We start from the raw sequence: 16,038 nt of genomic DNA on the forward strand, positions 1-16,038 counted from the left end.
CTCGACGAGGTGCTGAAAAAATTACATGGCTATTTAGACCAGGACTGAACAACGGGTGTAAGGACTGGGTTCGTGATCATTCCTTTGAGGCCAAAGCGTCGCTGCCGATCATGTATATAGCCACTTTTACCTTAAAACAATGGAGTTTCTGTTCAAATTATTCATACTTGGAAGGAAAAAGCTTTGGTATATGAAAATGAAGCTGTGCTATCAACAAAGTTGATTGTTTTCTTATTCCCAAATGACAGGATTGGGGATCAACCAGACACATGAGGTGAGTACGATGAAGCCTCTTGGGTTTCCAACTTTTTCTGAGGAAAAGTACAAATGATTTAGATACCGCACAGTACAGGCATAGTAAAAACAGCTCAATAATTTAACTGGCACTAACACTTTGGCAGCCGCGCTGGAAAGTAATCATCATGTGCCTGGAGGTTCTGGAGGTCAGACCGATCACTGTAGACAAGCACCTCAGCGGGTATGGCATTGGGATCGATGGTATTGGAATTAACGAGGACACACTGGTCTGCAGAAAGGAATTGCTGCAGCGGCCCTATGAATCTGGGCTCAGGGAAAAGAGTAGCCTGCGTGAAGTCGGTCAGACGCCCACCAGTCTCTGTCATTGCAAGATGCTGAGTAACATACAACAGGAGACTGGGCACCTATGACAGTGGCAAATGCAACGGAGAGGAGCTGGGAGAACTGCATGGTTATTGAGTGTGTTGTTCTTGTTGCCTGTGCTGGTTGGTGCCGAAACCTCTCCGTATGTGGGGGTGTGTTTCCTCTCTTACTATAGAATTAGGATGGTTAGGATCTGCTTGAATAGGGCAGTTTGCATTTATGAACTTTCTTGGAACACAACAGCTGAAAGACAAGAGGGATTCGATTTTTAAATTGACTATCATGTGCCTGCACTAGTTTGGACCAAGCATGTATAATTTTAAACAGTGTAAGATACCGTCTTCTCTGTATCAGATTTATCCATAGGGGTTACATCAGCTCCTTCAATGCAATAATCCACTGTATGGTAGAGTCCGTTTGCCAAAGGCCGAGAAGAGCGCAAACGAGAGGCAGACTGTCTTACCAGCGCTAGTCAATGGTTCGTACAAGGCCTATAGAACCAACAACGATAATCATCTCTGGAGACCTTAACTAATCTCGGATCTGTCATCTTTTGGTAGGCATATCTCAAAATAACCTCCCAACAAAAGTCCCCGCACTCATTTTACCCGTCCTATTGGCAGGACCCGGCCCAAAAGATTCTGCTGCTACAAACATCTCCGGAGTTTGCACCTTAAGCTAGCCGCAAGGGTAGTAGTGTTATGGGTGATATCGCGCCAGGGGGCTCCTGGGGACCTGATTACGAGTCAGGCATAATACTCTCCCTTTCTAGGCCAACCGACATGCGCATCCGTACCCTCGAGCCATCATACGGTGTCCGCAGGCCTAGCTAGTAGAGTTGTAGAAAAGTAGCGTGGAAAAGCAACGTTGTAATAGCGTGAGTTGAGGCAACACATTCCCAACTGAGCCAAAAGAGTACTTTGACCAGACCCTCTTGGTCTGGTCGCCTGAATCGCACCTGATATATGGCTATGAGCATCTGGCGCGGCCCCAAGCCGCGACAAGCGTAGAAAACTAGCACAGGAAAGCAACAGAGAAAGTGCTGCCGGATCTGCTTCCCTGGAAGACAAGAAGGCACGTTGGACATCTTCCGGAGAAGACAGGGTTTCAACCCAGACCACGTCATAGCGTGTCTGCCTAAATATACGACAACCCTGTCAGCAGCTCTTATCGCCGAAGAAGCTAAAAGTACCCTCAACTTCAAATTACAATTACCCGAGACAGGGATGTATAAAATTAACATTAATTGCAAAATCCACGGAGGGATTGCCAGGCAACTCCCTCCATCTTTGACATTCTTTGTTTGCTGTCCCGCAAAGAGGGCCCAGGCCCAAAGCCGCGTCCCTCGTCGCCCAGAGCTTTTACCTAATAAAAGATAAGGTTAGCACTGCGTACTTTGTCGCCCGCAAGGAACTCTCCAGTTTTCCTCGCCCATCGTCGCATCTGTCCACAAACAAACATACCAACAATGTCTTCGCCCTCCCTTCCCTTTGCACTCCCCTCTTCCCTGAGCGGTAAAACCTACCTAGTCACGGGCGCCAACACTGGGATTGGCCTATCCACCGCACAAGCACTCTCCACCCGCGGCGCCCGCGTGTACATAGGCTCGCGCTCACTGGAAAAAGCCAACACCGCAATCGAGACGATCCGCGCCGAAACCCCGAATGCCGATCTGCACATTCTGCAAATGGACCTCCTAGACCTGTCGTCCGTCGTGAAGGCAGCAAAGGAATTCAAATCAAAAGAAGCCAAATTGCACGGCTTGGTGAATAACGCGGGAATCATGGCGACGCCGTTTGCGAAAAGTCCGACGGATGGGTTCGAGGCGCAGTGGCAGACGAATTATGTCTCGCAATGGTTGCTCACCTGGCATTTGCTCGACACGCTCGTGAGCACGGCGCGGGAGGAAGGGTCCGCGGGGAGTGTGCGGATCGTGAACGTCACGAGCAACGGACATAAATTCGCGCCCAAGATGGGAATCGATTTTGACGATCTGAGCCTGGAGAAGAGCGGGGGGATCTGGTCGCGGTATGGGCAGAGTAAGCTGGCTAATATCCTGCATGCGAAGCAGCTCAATAAACTGTACGGGGCGACTACTCAGAGCGAGAACACGGAGGCGGCAGCGCCGGCGATCTGGACCGCGGCGGTGCATCCGGGGTCCATTGATACGAATCTCAACAAACAGACTGCGCTGCCAGGGTTTCTTTACACGGTGCTGAAGACTCTGGGTGTGTACTCGCAGCCGAGCGAGGGGGCGTATAATTCGGTGTTTGCGGTTGCGTCGCCAGACTTCAGGGCGGGGGATAGTGGGCAGTATTTTGTGCCGGGGCAGAAGAGGGAGAAGCCGAGTAGGGCTGCGCAGGATATGGGGCTGGCGGAAAAACTGTGGGAGTGGACAAAGGGGGAATTGGGGAGGAGGCAATTGCTGAAGTGAATATCAAATTGTGCAAGTAACATCTGGTGATTGGTGTCTAATTTGTCGGAATCAAGAGCAGCCGTCTAGCTACCTGACCAGTGTATATATTTACACTGCAACCATAGATTTTTAAACCATGTGTGCTATTATTCTTTTGAAGCTATTCTCACCACCTAATATGCCTAAATCTACTAAAATTTAATGAATCTTGCATTATCAAGTCCTGCGAAGCCGTCCAACGCTAAGAAAAACCCAAACATTACTAAGATCGCGCGTGAATATAGACGCTGTTCAGTAGTTGAATATGTTATGCCCTGCACTTGCTTATATCACTAAGATACTGAGATATCCTACACTTGGCAGGATGTTGCGCATCTTACTGTGCCACAATTCACTGAATATATAGTCAGCTGGGCAGCACGGATGGAAGTTGACCTTTAATACCTCTAAGATATAAGTCCTTGCCCGTTAGAAATGCTACATGATTCCAACACCAGAGTTTAATGATTAATAGCTGAATCAATCAATTAACCAATGGACCGGTTTGCGTAACAACCGTACAGACTTCTTGTATGCAACCGCCCCTACGAGTCACACCACTTCTTAACGCAAGGGCGGAAGATACCGGACTGATGGCAGAAAAATCGCAAGTTGAAGTTGCGCTGACAGGAATAGTCATCATATCAGCCTCGGGACATGCGGGGAATTGGAGGTGTGACCACCTAAGGCCTGCGGAGCAAGCGGTATGCTAAGCCCTAGGTATTCAACTAAGCCACTCAACTACTAACTTAATTAAATGCTAGGTAGCCTAGTCAGGTATGGCAGGTAGTAGATCCAGAAGGTAGAGAAAGGCATTAATAGTTACCCGACCACCTCCCTGGCACCCCCTTTTAATTATATTATGACCCTAGGATACTATGATTTACAGTAATTGAGAGTAATCATAGATACTCTGGGGGGCGCTGCGCCGCTGCCCCCAGGGCCCCCCCGATATATGCGGGAGCTCCGAGAGCACGTGATAGCCTTTTTCTTATGAGCCAATCAGAAGTCCTATAAGCCTAAATCTAGGACCAATCAGGTTGAGCGCCAATAAAAGAGGTAAAATGGACTGCAGTAAGACATGCATTCGCTTCGCTCCGGAATGACCTACTGAGTATGTGTTACTGGAACCAAGTTTTAGATTATAATTTTGGATACAGTGGGTTTTAATGTATATATATAGGAACTGAGAATGGCCTGTGAGGAGTATTTTCTCTTGGGTTATGCTGTGATCACGCTGGTTGCATTTCTGAGGGGATGGTTTGATCCCACACCAATACAAGGATTGAACTCAGCCCCCAAGAGCTCGATGATGTTGGCCGGGATTCCCAATCAGGCAGTTTCTGCCTTGTGGCTGAACACGCCGTTAATACTTAAAAGCTCAAGGAGAGCAACCTTGAGAGCGATGGGTCGCAAGGGCATTTATTTGAAATGAGAGACGGTTTGAGAAATAATATCCTCCACATCGCTGCTTGCCGAGCCAAGCCCGAGTGTGTCACCTGGATCCTTGACTCTATGACCACCAACAATTCAGATCTCAAAGGAGGCCGGAATATTGAAGGCTACACTCCTCTGGAGGCATTGCAGGCCCAACTCGAGGTGACGCGTCTGGGTAAATATCTTGGACAACACTTCTTAGTCAAAGCCGGTAAGTTCGATGGGTTTCCCGACGAAGCAGTCCGGTGTATGCTCGCTCTCCGTGGATGGCCGACCACCCAGGACAATTCGCCCCGTTGGGCCTGTACCCGCTTCGGTTTGTACCTGTGGCCTCTGTCTTAGAGGCTTTCTCAGCCATCGGATGAGGCAGACCCTGCAGCTAACTGCTGAGGAGCTTCTCTGTAGACTCGAAGCAACGGAAACGAGTGACAGCCGTCTTTGGTGCAGGGTCAATGGGAATTTACTCGGGTATATCCCAGAAAATATTCGTTCAACATTTAAGAAAAGCAGAGTCCTGCGCCGCGGATTTAAAGAGTTTATCATCACAATCATTGACTGTCTGCAAACAGGTGGAGGCCCTACGCCGGATGATTTGATGTCTCTTTATAAGAAAAAGCGAATCTGGCCTCAAATGAATACGTTCTATTTCAGTCGGGGCGGAAGTATCGGAGCGGCTCTTAATCTTATTCTGGATCTTGCAGGAGAGATATTCGAGTATATTTTCAACCTGAGGGAGCGGGATCATGAGCCCTTGCCTGCTCTACCATGGTGTCGGAATGATTCGGAGTTTGAGCTGGTGAGACGGCAGTGTACAACCATTCCGTGTGAATGACCAGGACCCTAATGCTTCGATCAACGAGCGTTTTTTGTGAGTCTTCTTCATTTCTTTCGTTCTTTGTTGAGAATAGCTATCGCGCGAGACTAACATTTCACTTTCACTCTAGACTTCAGGCGCCATGGATTCCGCTTCTGATGCAGATGATGGAATGTGTTGACCATTCTGCTCGTCAAAGAAACGAATTTTGGGAAGCGTAGAATAAAATCTTGCTGATGAGAGCAAGAGAGTGATTATATTCCAAGAAAAGCCCTGTCATTAACCTAGCTTTTGGATAAAATCATCCATTTCCTCTGACAAGACTTTACCGTACTCCAACGGGACGTCGACGAACGGGAATCCGTAGTATACAAATTGCTGATGCATCGGTATTATTATAAATTATGTTCAAGCTGAAGCTGGTGAGACATGGATAAGGAAATTACTCTACATCATCACGCCCCTTTAAGCAAAAATCAGAAATTCCGCCGCCTAGCGTCGCCTCTCAGCAGTCTACACAGGTTGCGGCCATGACTCCAGAGTAGCCTCAGTTCCCAACAGCTCTAAGGTTGCTGTAGATTGTGTAGGCACGTCGATCAGCACCTTGTAAACCCCAGGATAAAGCACACGATCGCCCCGCTCGGTCACGCGAGCCAGATCTCCAAGCGTAAAATAAAGTGAAGCAGATCGAGTTTCTTGGGGCACGACGGCTTTCAAACGAGTATAAGCACCGAGCTTCTTGGCAGCATGCGGAGGGGGACCGACAGTAGTCGCGATAAAGCCAAGGACAACAAAGTCGGACGTCCGACTACCTGTATTCGTTACATTCACAACTACCGGCGGTAGCGGACAAAGATCCGGAAACTGGGTCTTGCAATCGGCCAATAGCTCCTTGATGTGGTATGAACCCAGATGCAAAGAATGATCACGAGCGGACGAGGACTGAGCGCTCGTTCTATGGCCCTGAATTACAGCCGCGAAAGTCGTATAATGCAGCCCATACCCAAAAGGCAGAACTGCATCCTCATAATACCAGTATGTCCGTCCCGGCCGGTCACCTTGCGGCCGGAGAGACATGTCCGTCATTGGAACTTGATCCACGTACCTAGAGGGGTACTGTGTGACGGGCAATCGACCGGCAGGAGGGATTAAGCCAGTTAAAACATCAAAAATGGCTGGCCCTCCATCCTGACCAGGATATGCCGCCCACAGGATTGCAGAAACATTACGATTATCGAGGAGTGGAGTGTCGTCGAGTTGGTCGCCTAGCTGAACGACAACACAGGGCTTTCCAAGGGCGCAGATTTCCTTGATGACACTCAGCTGAGAGGCGGGCCACGCGACGGATGAGCGGTCATTAAGTTCACTCGCGGATGAAACATCGATACCCCCAAAGTACAGCACAACGTCAGCTTTCCGGGCGGCTTCTATCTGCTCTGTCCAATTACCAGTTGCGTTTGATGAAGTGGAGGGACCAGATGCGTAAAAAGTCTTCAAACCCCGTTGCTTTGCTGCGTAGAGTGGCCCGTGGTAATAGGGAGGAACACCGAAGTAGCTACCCAACATTTGCCAGGTGGCATTGGCATAAGCCCCAATGAGCGCTACCTTGGTGTCGTTTGTGAATATGAATGGCAAAGTGCCATCGTTTTTGAGCAGCACCATACTTTGTGCCGCCGTCTTCCGTGCCAAAGCTTGGCTCCTGGGCGTGTTAACTGCGGACCAACCCAATGATACGTATGGATCTGTCGAGTTGGGCCCGAAGTATCCAACGCGCACCAACGCTTCGTACTGGCGGCGCAAAGACATATCGATTGTCTCCTCCAAGAGCAAGGATTTATTATATGCCTCTGAAATACCGGTTGGCGTGTCTCCCGCGCACACAAGATCGACGCCTGTCTCAAATACCAATGCACTGAATTCAGCAAGACTTGAGGTATAATGCGTGTGCTCTACGGTCGCTTCTACAACACCACAGTCTGTGACTAGGTATTGCGATGAGGCTGTCCAGTTCCAATGCTGCCGTAGGACGCGGTCGATAAGGTAGGAATTGGCGCAGGCCGGCACGCCATTGACCATGTTGTATGAACACATGATGGAATCAACTTTGGAGTCCCGCGCACACTGCTGGAATGGCGGCAAGTAATATTCAACAAGGTCTTGCATAGTGATATTGGCTTCGAATCCGTAGCGGCTATAACCGGCCCATGTTTCCAGATCATATCCGGCGTAATGCTTGCAGTGTGTCAATGTCTTTCTCGTGTTCGAGCTGTGGTTTCCTCCCAGGCCACGCAGGAAGTGAGCGGCATATCCCTTGATTCGCCGTGGATCTTCTCCAGGGGTTTCAGACCCTCGGCCCCAGCGTGGATCGCGATATGGATTGACGTTCGGGGTCCAGTAGTCGAGACCTGCACGGCCGCCGTTACTAAAGGCACGGGCCTCAGTGCTAAGGGTGTCTGCAACGTCGTAGATCATCTTGTCGTCAAAGGCAGCGGCAAGAAGCAGGGGCATGGCAAAGGACGTGGCAGACGAGAATTCTCCTACAGGATTCTCCGTGACGATTGAAAAGTTCACGCCAAAGTTAACACCATCAGAATATCCAAGACCATGCAGCGCTTCGTTCCACCAGTTGTAGGGCGGTATGCCCAGACGGGAGGACCCGGCGCTTGCTTCAATGAGATTGCCCAGTTTTTCAGTGATGTTCATGCTATTCACCAAGGCTGCAGCGCGATCAGAAGGTGACATCTGTGGATTGCATACATCGTTCTCTGTTAAGAGGAGAGGTCCGCGGTCACAGTCGGGAAAGTGCATGCCATAACTGCGTTTAATGTGTATGAGCAGCCCTAGGGCCAGTGGAGCGTACACAATCATTTTGAGAGAGAAGAGATCGGCCTTCGACGAGAACGCAAGCCTGAAACGACGGTTGAGACATCATGGGATAATAGAGAACGGCCATGGCTTAAATAGTGCCACCAATTTGGTACGTCATCTTCAGGGATCGTACAAAGATAGCGTAGTGGATAATGGCTTTTGCTATGAGCGTATGACTACCCAGACCAGACAATCCTTAGGTCATGTTGAGGATAAGGGTTAACTTAGTTAATTCTACCAGCTACGTTAGCTGGTCTTGGGTGACAAAGAACCCTGTGCCGATCAAAACTCAGGATATCAGAGATACCTTTTGAAAAAAGGACACCATTATGGGCGCTTTAGAATGTATTACAACGATGACTATACCGGGAAGAAGGGATCGGCGGCATTCCTGGACATGTGGAGCCGCTCCCGATTCCAAATCAGGCGAGTACTTTACGAATACGAAATTTGGATCACTCAATTGAAGCCGAACCTAACTTGTCGTCCCACATTGTCTGCTGTGGTTGTCATTGCTCCTGATTCTTTTGCTTTCAATCACACCTTCTGTCTTCAGCTCGATTCACTTCCAGCCTCTTGCCACTTGCAGCCCACAATGGATCCTTTTGAAAGACTCCATGAGGCGGTTCGCATATATGAAACATGGACTTATCCCCATGTGATCAGAATAGAACGCCACCTGGTGCCTCCTCCCAGAGAATAAGAATTGTATGTCCTTATTCGGAAATTTCCCGTATTCGTACTTGGACTACCTTACTCGGTAACTAACAACCATCGGTGATTCCTGGGAACCCTGCAAGCACGAAGCACATCCATAGCTGCTGTTCTCCATCTACTAAAATCCGCGGAAGCTGCTACTAAATGATTGGTTGGGTATACTGCTACCTAAGTTAGCATATGGTCCGGTCCATCTTACTGTGCAATAATTGATGTAGCATTGGCTCCGCGTTTCTTATTTATGGTTCAGGTTGAGGAGCTTTTGCTTCATTTTACATACCATGAATTTAGAAAAAAAAAATATATATCAAATTGATATTCTCTAGGCCCACGGAGACGCAGCAGCCACTGTGCATCTCCTGTCGGGGATTTCGAATTACGCAGGTGACCTTCTAGGACCGGTCTAACATCGAACTCGTCATCACTCAGGTAACGGACCTCTCCCTCGTCCGCTTCAAGTCACTATCCTCAGTTATAGATTATCTACTTTTCGCAATACTCTTAGTTCACCACTTGGGGACTTGTTGCTGCTTAGGATCGCACGCGCCGTCAGTTAGGTTAACCAAGATGTATTATGGATTCAGACAGGCTGTGAGAGTAATGGATCTGCACTTTACAATGTAATACTTGGTGTTTATAAAGTCCATCAATGGTGTTCTGCTGCATAGCCACAACTACATAACTATCCTGCTCTCGGTCAACAATGCTAAAATTGACAACTATTCTGGCCTTGTATGGCTTGACAAACAACTGTTAAGACAGGTGCAACTTGGCCATCAAGGTGTGCTAGTGATCCCTGATACCAGCTGCCTATGCTGGTTAGGTAACTATTTGTCTTAGCTTTGTCACAAGAATCCTTGTCCCGTTTCTTTCATTTCCACCACTGGATATATTGCGCTGAGAGCTCCGCTAATCGAAGAGCAGGATGCCTAGCCAGGCTTTCTCCACATTTTGACAAGGAGAGTAAGTGAAAGTAAGGCACAGTAGATGGGTCTCTATATCTCCAGAATGATCCCCTAATCTAACCACTCCTTCAAAGCTATTATAGCTTTATTATTTGCCATCCTTGCGTAGATGAAAACTGGGGTAACTGAAGGCAGTGGCGGACTCGTTCAGGGGATACGAGGATGCCCAGCCAGCTGTTTCTACTTTTCTAGCACGGAACCAGACGACAGTGAAACCAGCTATTAACTCGTTTCATCCATGTATGTGAGACAATCCGTGACTGCCTTACCGAGACCAATATGAGTAATGCTCTCCCGGCGTTGAGAACGGAGAATTACACCTTTTGCCTAGCAGGCGCGATGAAGCCTTGGTTTTAACGAGGTAAGATGAAGCGCATATATATATAGGTTGTTATCCACCACATTGTGTCCCTTTGCTGTACTGCATTCTGTCGACATTATGAACATGACACCATTCTTTGCAAATATGCGTTCGTTAACTCTTATGGCAATAACATATTGTCTGTTAGCACTAGCCCATGGCTATGCGAAACCTGGAACATGTTCTGGAGCTTGTAATGTCCATGATCCTAGCGTTATTCGCAGAGAGACTGATGGAAAGTACTTCCGCTTTTCAACTGGAAACAAAATCTCATATGCATCTGCACCTTCTATCAATGGTCCATGGACGGTACTAGGGTCCATCTTGCCAAGGGGGTCGTCAATCAACCTGGCTGGGAATAACGATCTTTGGGTAAGTCCTGCTGCAATTAGAAAATCCGATTTTCTCCCACATCGCGAGCGCACTTTGATATTGTTTTCATGTTCTTTGTATCCCATCATGCAGCTTGTCTCTGTGTACAGGTGTTCTCCTCGCTGCGAATAATGAGTTGGTATACTTCCTTCAAAATTCAGCGTTTTGACTCAAACTATGTAGGCACCAGACGTCTCTGTCATCAATGGCGTCTACCACGTCTACTATTCAGTGTCGACTTTTGGTTCACAGGACTCAGCTATTGGGCTTGCGACATCCACAAGTATGGATCTAAATTCATGGACTGACCATGGCTCTATTGGTATCCGCTCCAGCTCCTCTAAGCCATACAATGCGATTGATGGCAACCTCTTTAACGACGGAGGAATATATTACATGAACTTTGGTTCCTTCTGGCATGATATTTACCAGGCACCAATGAACTCAGCCGCAACCACTGTTTCATCCTCAACACACAACATTGCCTATAATCCTTCAGGAACCCATGCCGTTGAAGGATCCTTCATGTATAAGCATGATGGTCATTATTATCTCTTTTACTCTGCAGGTATCTGCTGTGGGTATGACAAGTCTAGGCCAGCCTCAGGACAAGAGTATAAGATCAAAGTTTGTCGTTCAACCTCAGCAACAGGACCTTTTGTAAGTGGACATTGAATATCTCAGGGGTTGCAAAAGCTGATTAGAAACTAGGTTGACAAGAATGGGGTTGCTTGCACCAATGGAGGCGGCACAGTTGTTCTTGAAAGCCATGGAACTGTCTACGGACCTGGTGGACAGTATGTCTTCCCTAACTAAGCCCTCTACCTATTAGCCTCGTAAACGTGCAATAAATGCTGATAATTCTCAGGGGAGTCTTTACCGACCCTACTCTTGGACCTGTTCTATATTACCACTATGTGGACACCAGGATCGGCTTTGCAGACGGCCAAAAGCTCTTTGGATGGAATGTTATTGACTTCAGCAGCGGATGGCCAGTTGTGTGAGTAGGCATATTGCCAGCTGTCAGAATTTTTCCGCCAACGTGGTGTCAAGTGCTCTGACTTATTTGCCAATCGACACTTATCAACTTATAGATGAGAGGCGATGGGCGAAAACGCACGGAAAACTGTATCAAGATATTATGATAAAGAGTATCCCAGGCGTGAACAGACTCATCTTCAGAGCATAGAGGTCTATGTAAAATTATCCTGAAACCTAACTATGAGATAATGTGGGTGAAGTGTACGTGTGGAGACCTAGAAAACACCGTCCAGCCAACAGGCCAGGTACCCAGTGTACCAAAAATTTTCTCCCAACAGCGTTGTTTCTAACTATCGCTTAGAGCATCGGTGACGAGCATTGACTGGGCGATCTTTTCATCACTCATGAACTCGCCGATCTTGCCGTGTCGTCGAGAACTTGCGTTTGGAATGTTGCCAAATGGATCTTTCGTAATAGCGTCCAGCTAATACCCGTTGGTCAGAGCGTGTAGAACACTGTTGTATCCCATCTGCCCACTTTCATGTAAGGAACACCATCCGTGGATCGTCCACGGTACTGTAGTGCCGCAAGAAATATTCTCGTCAATCGCTGCTGATAATTGCGCCACCACTGGGAGCCTCTTTGTTCTTATAGAGGTCTTGCCATAGAGTCATATTTTACTTTTAGCCTTCGATAATCCCCTCCTATAATGGCTGCGGATTCGTATTTCTCGATTTTTGTTTGGTGATTCCAATTGGCCCATTTCACCACCGATTTGATACCCTGCCGAGGGGAAATTGGGCACTGAAACTTGAGAACTTGTTGGGGGCATAAATGGATCCCCGCGGAGAATTAGAGCCTGGTTGGGCCATTAAGACAGAGACTCCCTCATTCCTTTCGCCAGTCTTGTCCGACCTATCCCGCATGGCTAACTCTCCTCGGTCGATGCGACTCCCATCTTCCAACGATGGTCGGTCCTTCAATTAATTGTCCGTGGAGGGCTCAATAGGTGGAGGAGCAATGAATGCTGCGTAAAGCAAATGTGCATCAGCAATGTTCCGGACGGCTGGGAGTCTTCTTCCTCAACAGAAGATTATTCATACAGTGGTGTACTTGCTTAGCGCAAAGTCGCCAGGGATTCATATAACGTTAGCAGCCGCTGTACTCGGACCTGTTGCTGGAACCATCACGGTTTTCTACTTTGAGCAATCGCCTTTATCCACTGCATCCCCTCCGGCTGACTCCGCTTCCTGTTCCTCTATCCAGGCCCAGCATGTTCGGCTCTTTTCCAGCCCAGCAGCCAGACTGGTCGAATGTGGGGGTCATCAGTCGTTGTCAGCTCTCTCCCCGGTCGTATTTTTTCCTCTATGAGTCCGAGAACGATGGATTGGCTGGATCCCTGGATCATGCATGTTCCCTCTGTCTCAGCGGTAAATGGAAGTTCCATCACGATCGCAATCCATTCGAGGCACCTCAGGGGTTTCACCGACCTGGCTACGACACGACAGACTGGCCCGAGATTGATGTCCCCGGCCACTGGCAGTTGCAGGGCTGGGGAAAGCCACAGTACTCCAACATCAACTACCCCTTTCCGGTGGATCTGCCTCACGTTCCACTTGATCAGAATGAAACAGGCAGCTATGTGCGGAAGTTTACTATACCGACATCCTTTGTTGGTCAACAGCTGCGACTGAGATTCGAAGGGGTCGATTCCGCTTTTCATGTATATGTGAACGGAATCGAGGTCGGGTATTCGCAAGGAGCCCGCAACCCCGCTGAGTTTGATATTACCTCCATGGTCTCTCCGAAGGAGAATATTCTCGCTGTGAGTGTCTATCAATTCTGCGATGGCAGCTATCTGGAGGATCAGGATCAGTGGCGACTCAGTGGAATCTTCCGGGACGTCTACCTTCTGGCCTTTCCCAAAGCACACATCGAGGACGTTCACGTTCAGACACGGCTGGATGATGAATACATGGATGCTCTGCTTGAAATCGGACTATCGCTGCAAGGAAGCGGAACCGTTGCCTTGAAGCTTCTAGATCAGGATAATCAAACTATTCTCACAGAGATGAGGCAGGCTGATGGCGCCTCATGTATCAGCATTACCATACCCGTGGATCGGCCTCACAAATGGAGTGCAGAGCATCCTTATCTGTACCGGCTCATTATTGCCTTTAACAATCGCTTCATTGTTCAGAATGTCGGGTTTCGGAGGATCGAGGTGAAAGGCGGCCTCTACCTTGTCAACGGACAGCGCATCGTGTTTAGAGGGGTAAACCGACACGAACACCACCCGCGGTACGGCCGTGCAGTGCCTTATGAGTTCATGAAGAGAGATCTGTTGATGATGAAGAAACACAACATCAATGCTATTCGAACCTGTCACCAGCCGAGTGACCCACGACTCTATGACCTTGCCGATAAGCTAGGGCTTTGGGTTATGGACGAAGCGGATCTGGAATGTCATGGCTTTCTCACCGTTGATCGAGTGGGATTGTCTGACGAAGACAGACGCAAGAGCTACGAGGATCGAATAGCCTTGCTATATACTCGCCCCGGTCGCTTCACCACAGACAACAATACATGGAAACAGCAATACGTCGACCGCGCCGTTCAACTCTGCCAAAGAGACAAAAACCATCCCTCTGTTGTAATGTGGTCTTTAGGAAATGAATCGTTTTATGGCTGCAATATCCAGGCAATGTATGATGCTATCCGCGCGATTGACCAGACTCGACCGATCCACTATGAGGGAGACAAAAAGCACCAGACGGTCGATATCTGGTCTCTTATGTATCTCAGTGTTGAGCAGCTGACCCAGCATGCAATGGAACCAAATTTCTCTATGCCTCTCATTCTGTGTGAATACGCCCATGCGATGGGAAATGGGCCGGGCAATCTCAAAGAATACATCGAGGCATTCTACCGATACCCACGCTTGCAAGGTGGTTTTGTTTGGGAATGGGCCAACCATGGACTCTGTTCTGAGACTCAGACCGGAGAGGAGTTTTTTGCCTATGGAGGTGATTTTGGAGACGAGCCCAATGACTATAATTTTGCCCTTGACGGGCTATTGTTCTCTGACCACACTCCGACTCCAGGGCTTAGAGAGTATAAGAAGGCAATTGAGCCGGTTCAGGTTCAATGTTATGCCGATGGAACGGTTCAAATCATTAATCGCTATGATATCATCACCTTGGATCATCTGTACTGTGAGGCCTCTGTGATTGGGGATGGATGTAGATTGCCACTCGGGGAGGTCTCAATTCCGCCGGGAGTTCCTCCACACACCGGTGCTGCGATGCGTCTTCCCAAGACCGCCCTTGTTCAGTGGCAAGGGGAGGCCTATCTTCAGCTAGACTTTCGTCTCAAGGAGTCAAATCCGTGGGCCCAGAAAGGCTATTTGGTGTCAACCTCGCAGGTGCAGATCAGTCCGCCGCACAATGAGGCTTCGGTTCCGAGCAGCTTGGTGCCCCTGAGTATCGCCATCACTCCAAGCAGTCTATCGATGGGCTGTCCGGGAACTGAGTGGGAGTTTTCCCTCGCCTCGGGCAGGCTTTCGTCTTGGAAAAAATCTGGCACGGAGCTCATTCACGCTGGCCTCGGACCGGTGCTCGACATTTGTCGGGCCATGACTGATAACGACCGGCGACAGGATGGAGTGGACTGGGTGGAAAAATTCCTATACTTCAGCAAATCCCACACTCGCTCTGTCTCATGGTCCACGGTAGACCCCACATCTTCGTCGATCCAAGTCACCGTGAACAGCCGCCTTGCTCCGTGTGCTCTGTCCTGGTTCATTGATGTCACCACAAAGTATACTTTCCGATCGGATGGAAAAGTGCAGCTAATATGTAATGGTGACGCCGGGGGGGAGAATTTGCCTCGCACGCTGCCGCGTATCGGGCTCGTCTTCGGCTTGCCTTTGACGTTGGATCACGTACAGTGGTTTGGACGGGGACCCGGGGAGAGTTACAAGGACAAGAAGCTCTCGCAGAACTTTGGAACCTGGGACTCGCGCATTGAAGACTTATTTGTCGATTATGAATTTCCACAGGAATCAGGAAACCGAACGGACGTCCGATGGGTCAAATTGAGCAGTGGCCGCGATACCAGTGAGTCTGGTGCGTCCCTGAAGGCCAGCTTCGGACGCCAGGCGGGGTTTAGCTTCATGGCTAGCTACTACACTTGGAAAGACTTGGAAAAAGCCAAGCATCGCTACGATTTACACCGTGTTCGCAAGGATTATATCACTTTGCGGCTCGATGCGGACCATCACGGTTTAGGATCAGGGAGCTGTGGGCCGAAGACGAGGGAGGAGTATGCATTGAAGCCAGGAGCATTTACTTTTGAGATCTATCTCGAATAGGGACTCCTTCCTTTCGCTCACCACTGCCGTTTTGTTTATCTAGACAGGCTTTGGGTTCTCAGTATTAATCCTTGG

General features: G+C 48.8%; 4 protein-coding genes across 4 annotated transcripts; 2 read left to right on the forward strand and 2 right to left on the reverse strand.

Moving 5' to 3' along the window:
- Positions 1-386: 386 nt before the first annotated feature.
- Positions 387-708, reverse strand: ALT_1007 (uncharacterized protein; the record flags this gene model as incomplete). Its single annotated transcript, XM_089599077.1, has 2 exons — positions 387-584; positions 646-708. 2 exons carry the CDS (start codon positions 706-708, stop codon positions 387-389), a joined length of 261 nt encoding a protein of 86 aa, XP_089456741.1.
- A 1,381-nt stretch (positions 709-2,089) lies between these two features.
- ALT_1008 (short-chain dehydrogenase TIC 32, chloroplastic) lies at positions 2,090-3,055 on the forward strand (the record flags this gene model as incomplete). The annotated part of the gene is made up of 1 exon (XM_033564142.2): positions 2,090-3,055. The coding sequence occupies one exon, from the start codon at positions 2,090-2,092 to the stop codon at positions 3,053-3,055; it is 966 nt and encodes a 321-aa protein (XP_033420033.2).
- Positions 3,056-5,840: 2,785 nt separating this feature from the next.
- On the reverse strand, positions 5,841-8,195 carry ALT_1009 (putative exo-1,4-beta-xylosidase bxlB; the record flags this gene model as incomplete). Its single annotated transcript, XM_033564140.2, has 1 exon — positions 5,841-8,195. One exon carries the CDS (start codon positions 8,193-8,195, stop codon positions 5,841-5,843), a length of 2,355 nt encoding a protein of 784 aa, XP_033420031.2.
- Positions 8,196-12,864: 4,669 nt separating this feature from the next.
- On the forward strand, positions 12,865-15,963 carry ALT_1010 (evolved beta-galactosidase subunit alpha; the record flags this gene model as incomplete). Its single annotated transcript, XM_033564139.2, has 1 exon — positions 12,865-15,963. One exon carries the CDS (start codon positions 12,865-12,867, stop codon positions 15,961-15,963), a length of 3,099 nt encoding a protein of 1,032 aa, XP_033420030.2.
- Between the last annotated feature and the right edge of the window lie 75 nt (positions 15,964-16,038).

Source organism: Aspergillus lentulus (genome assembly GCF_001445615.1).
Source record: "Aspergillus lentulus DNA, contig: Alt01, strain: IFM 54703, whole genome shotgun sequence".
NCBI lineage: Eukaryota > Fungi > Ascomycota > Eurotiomycetes > Eurotiales > Aspergillaceae > Aspergillus > Aspergillus lentulus.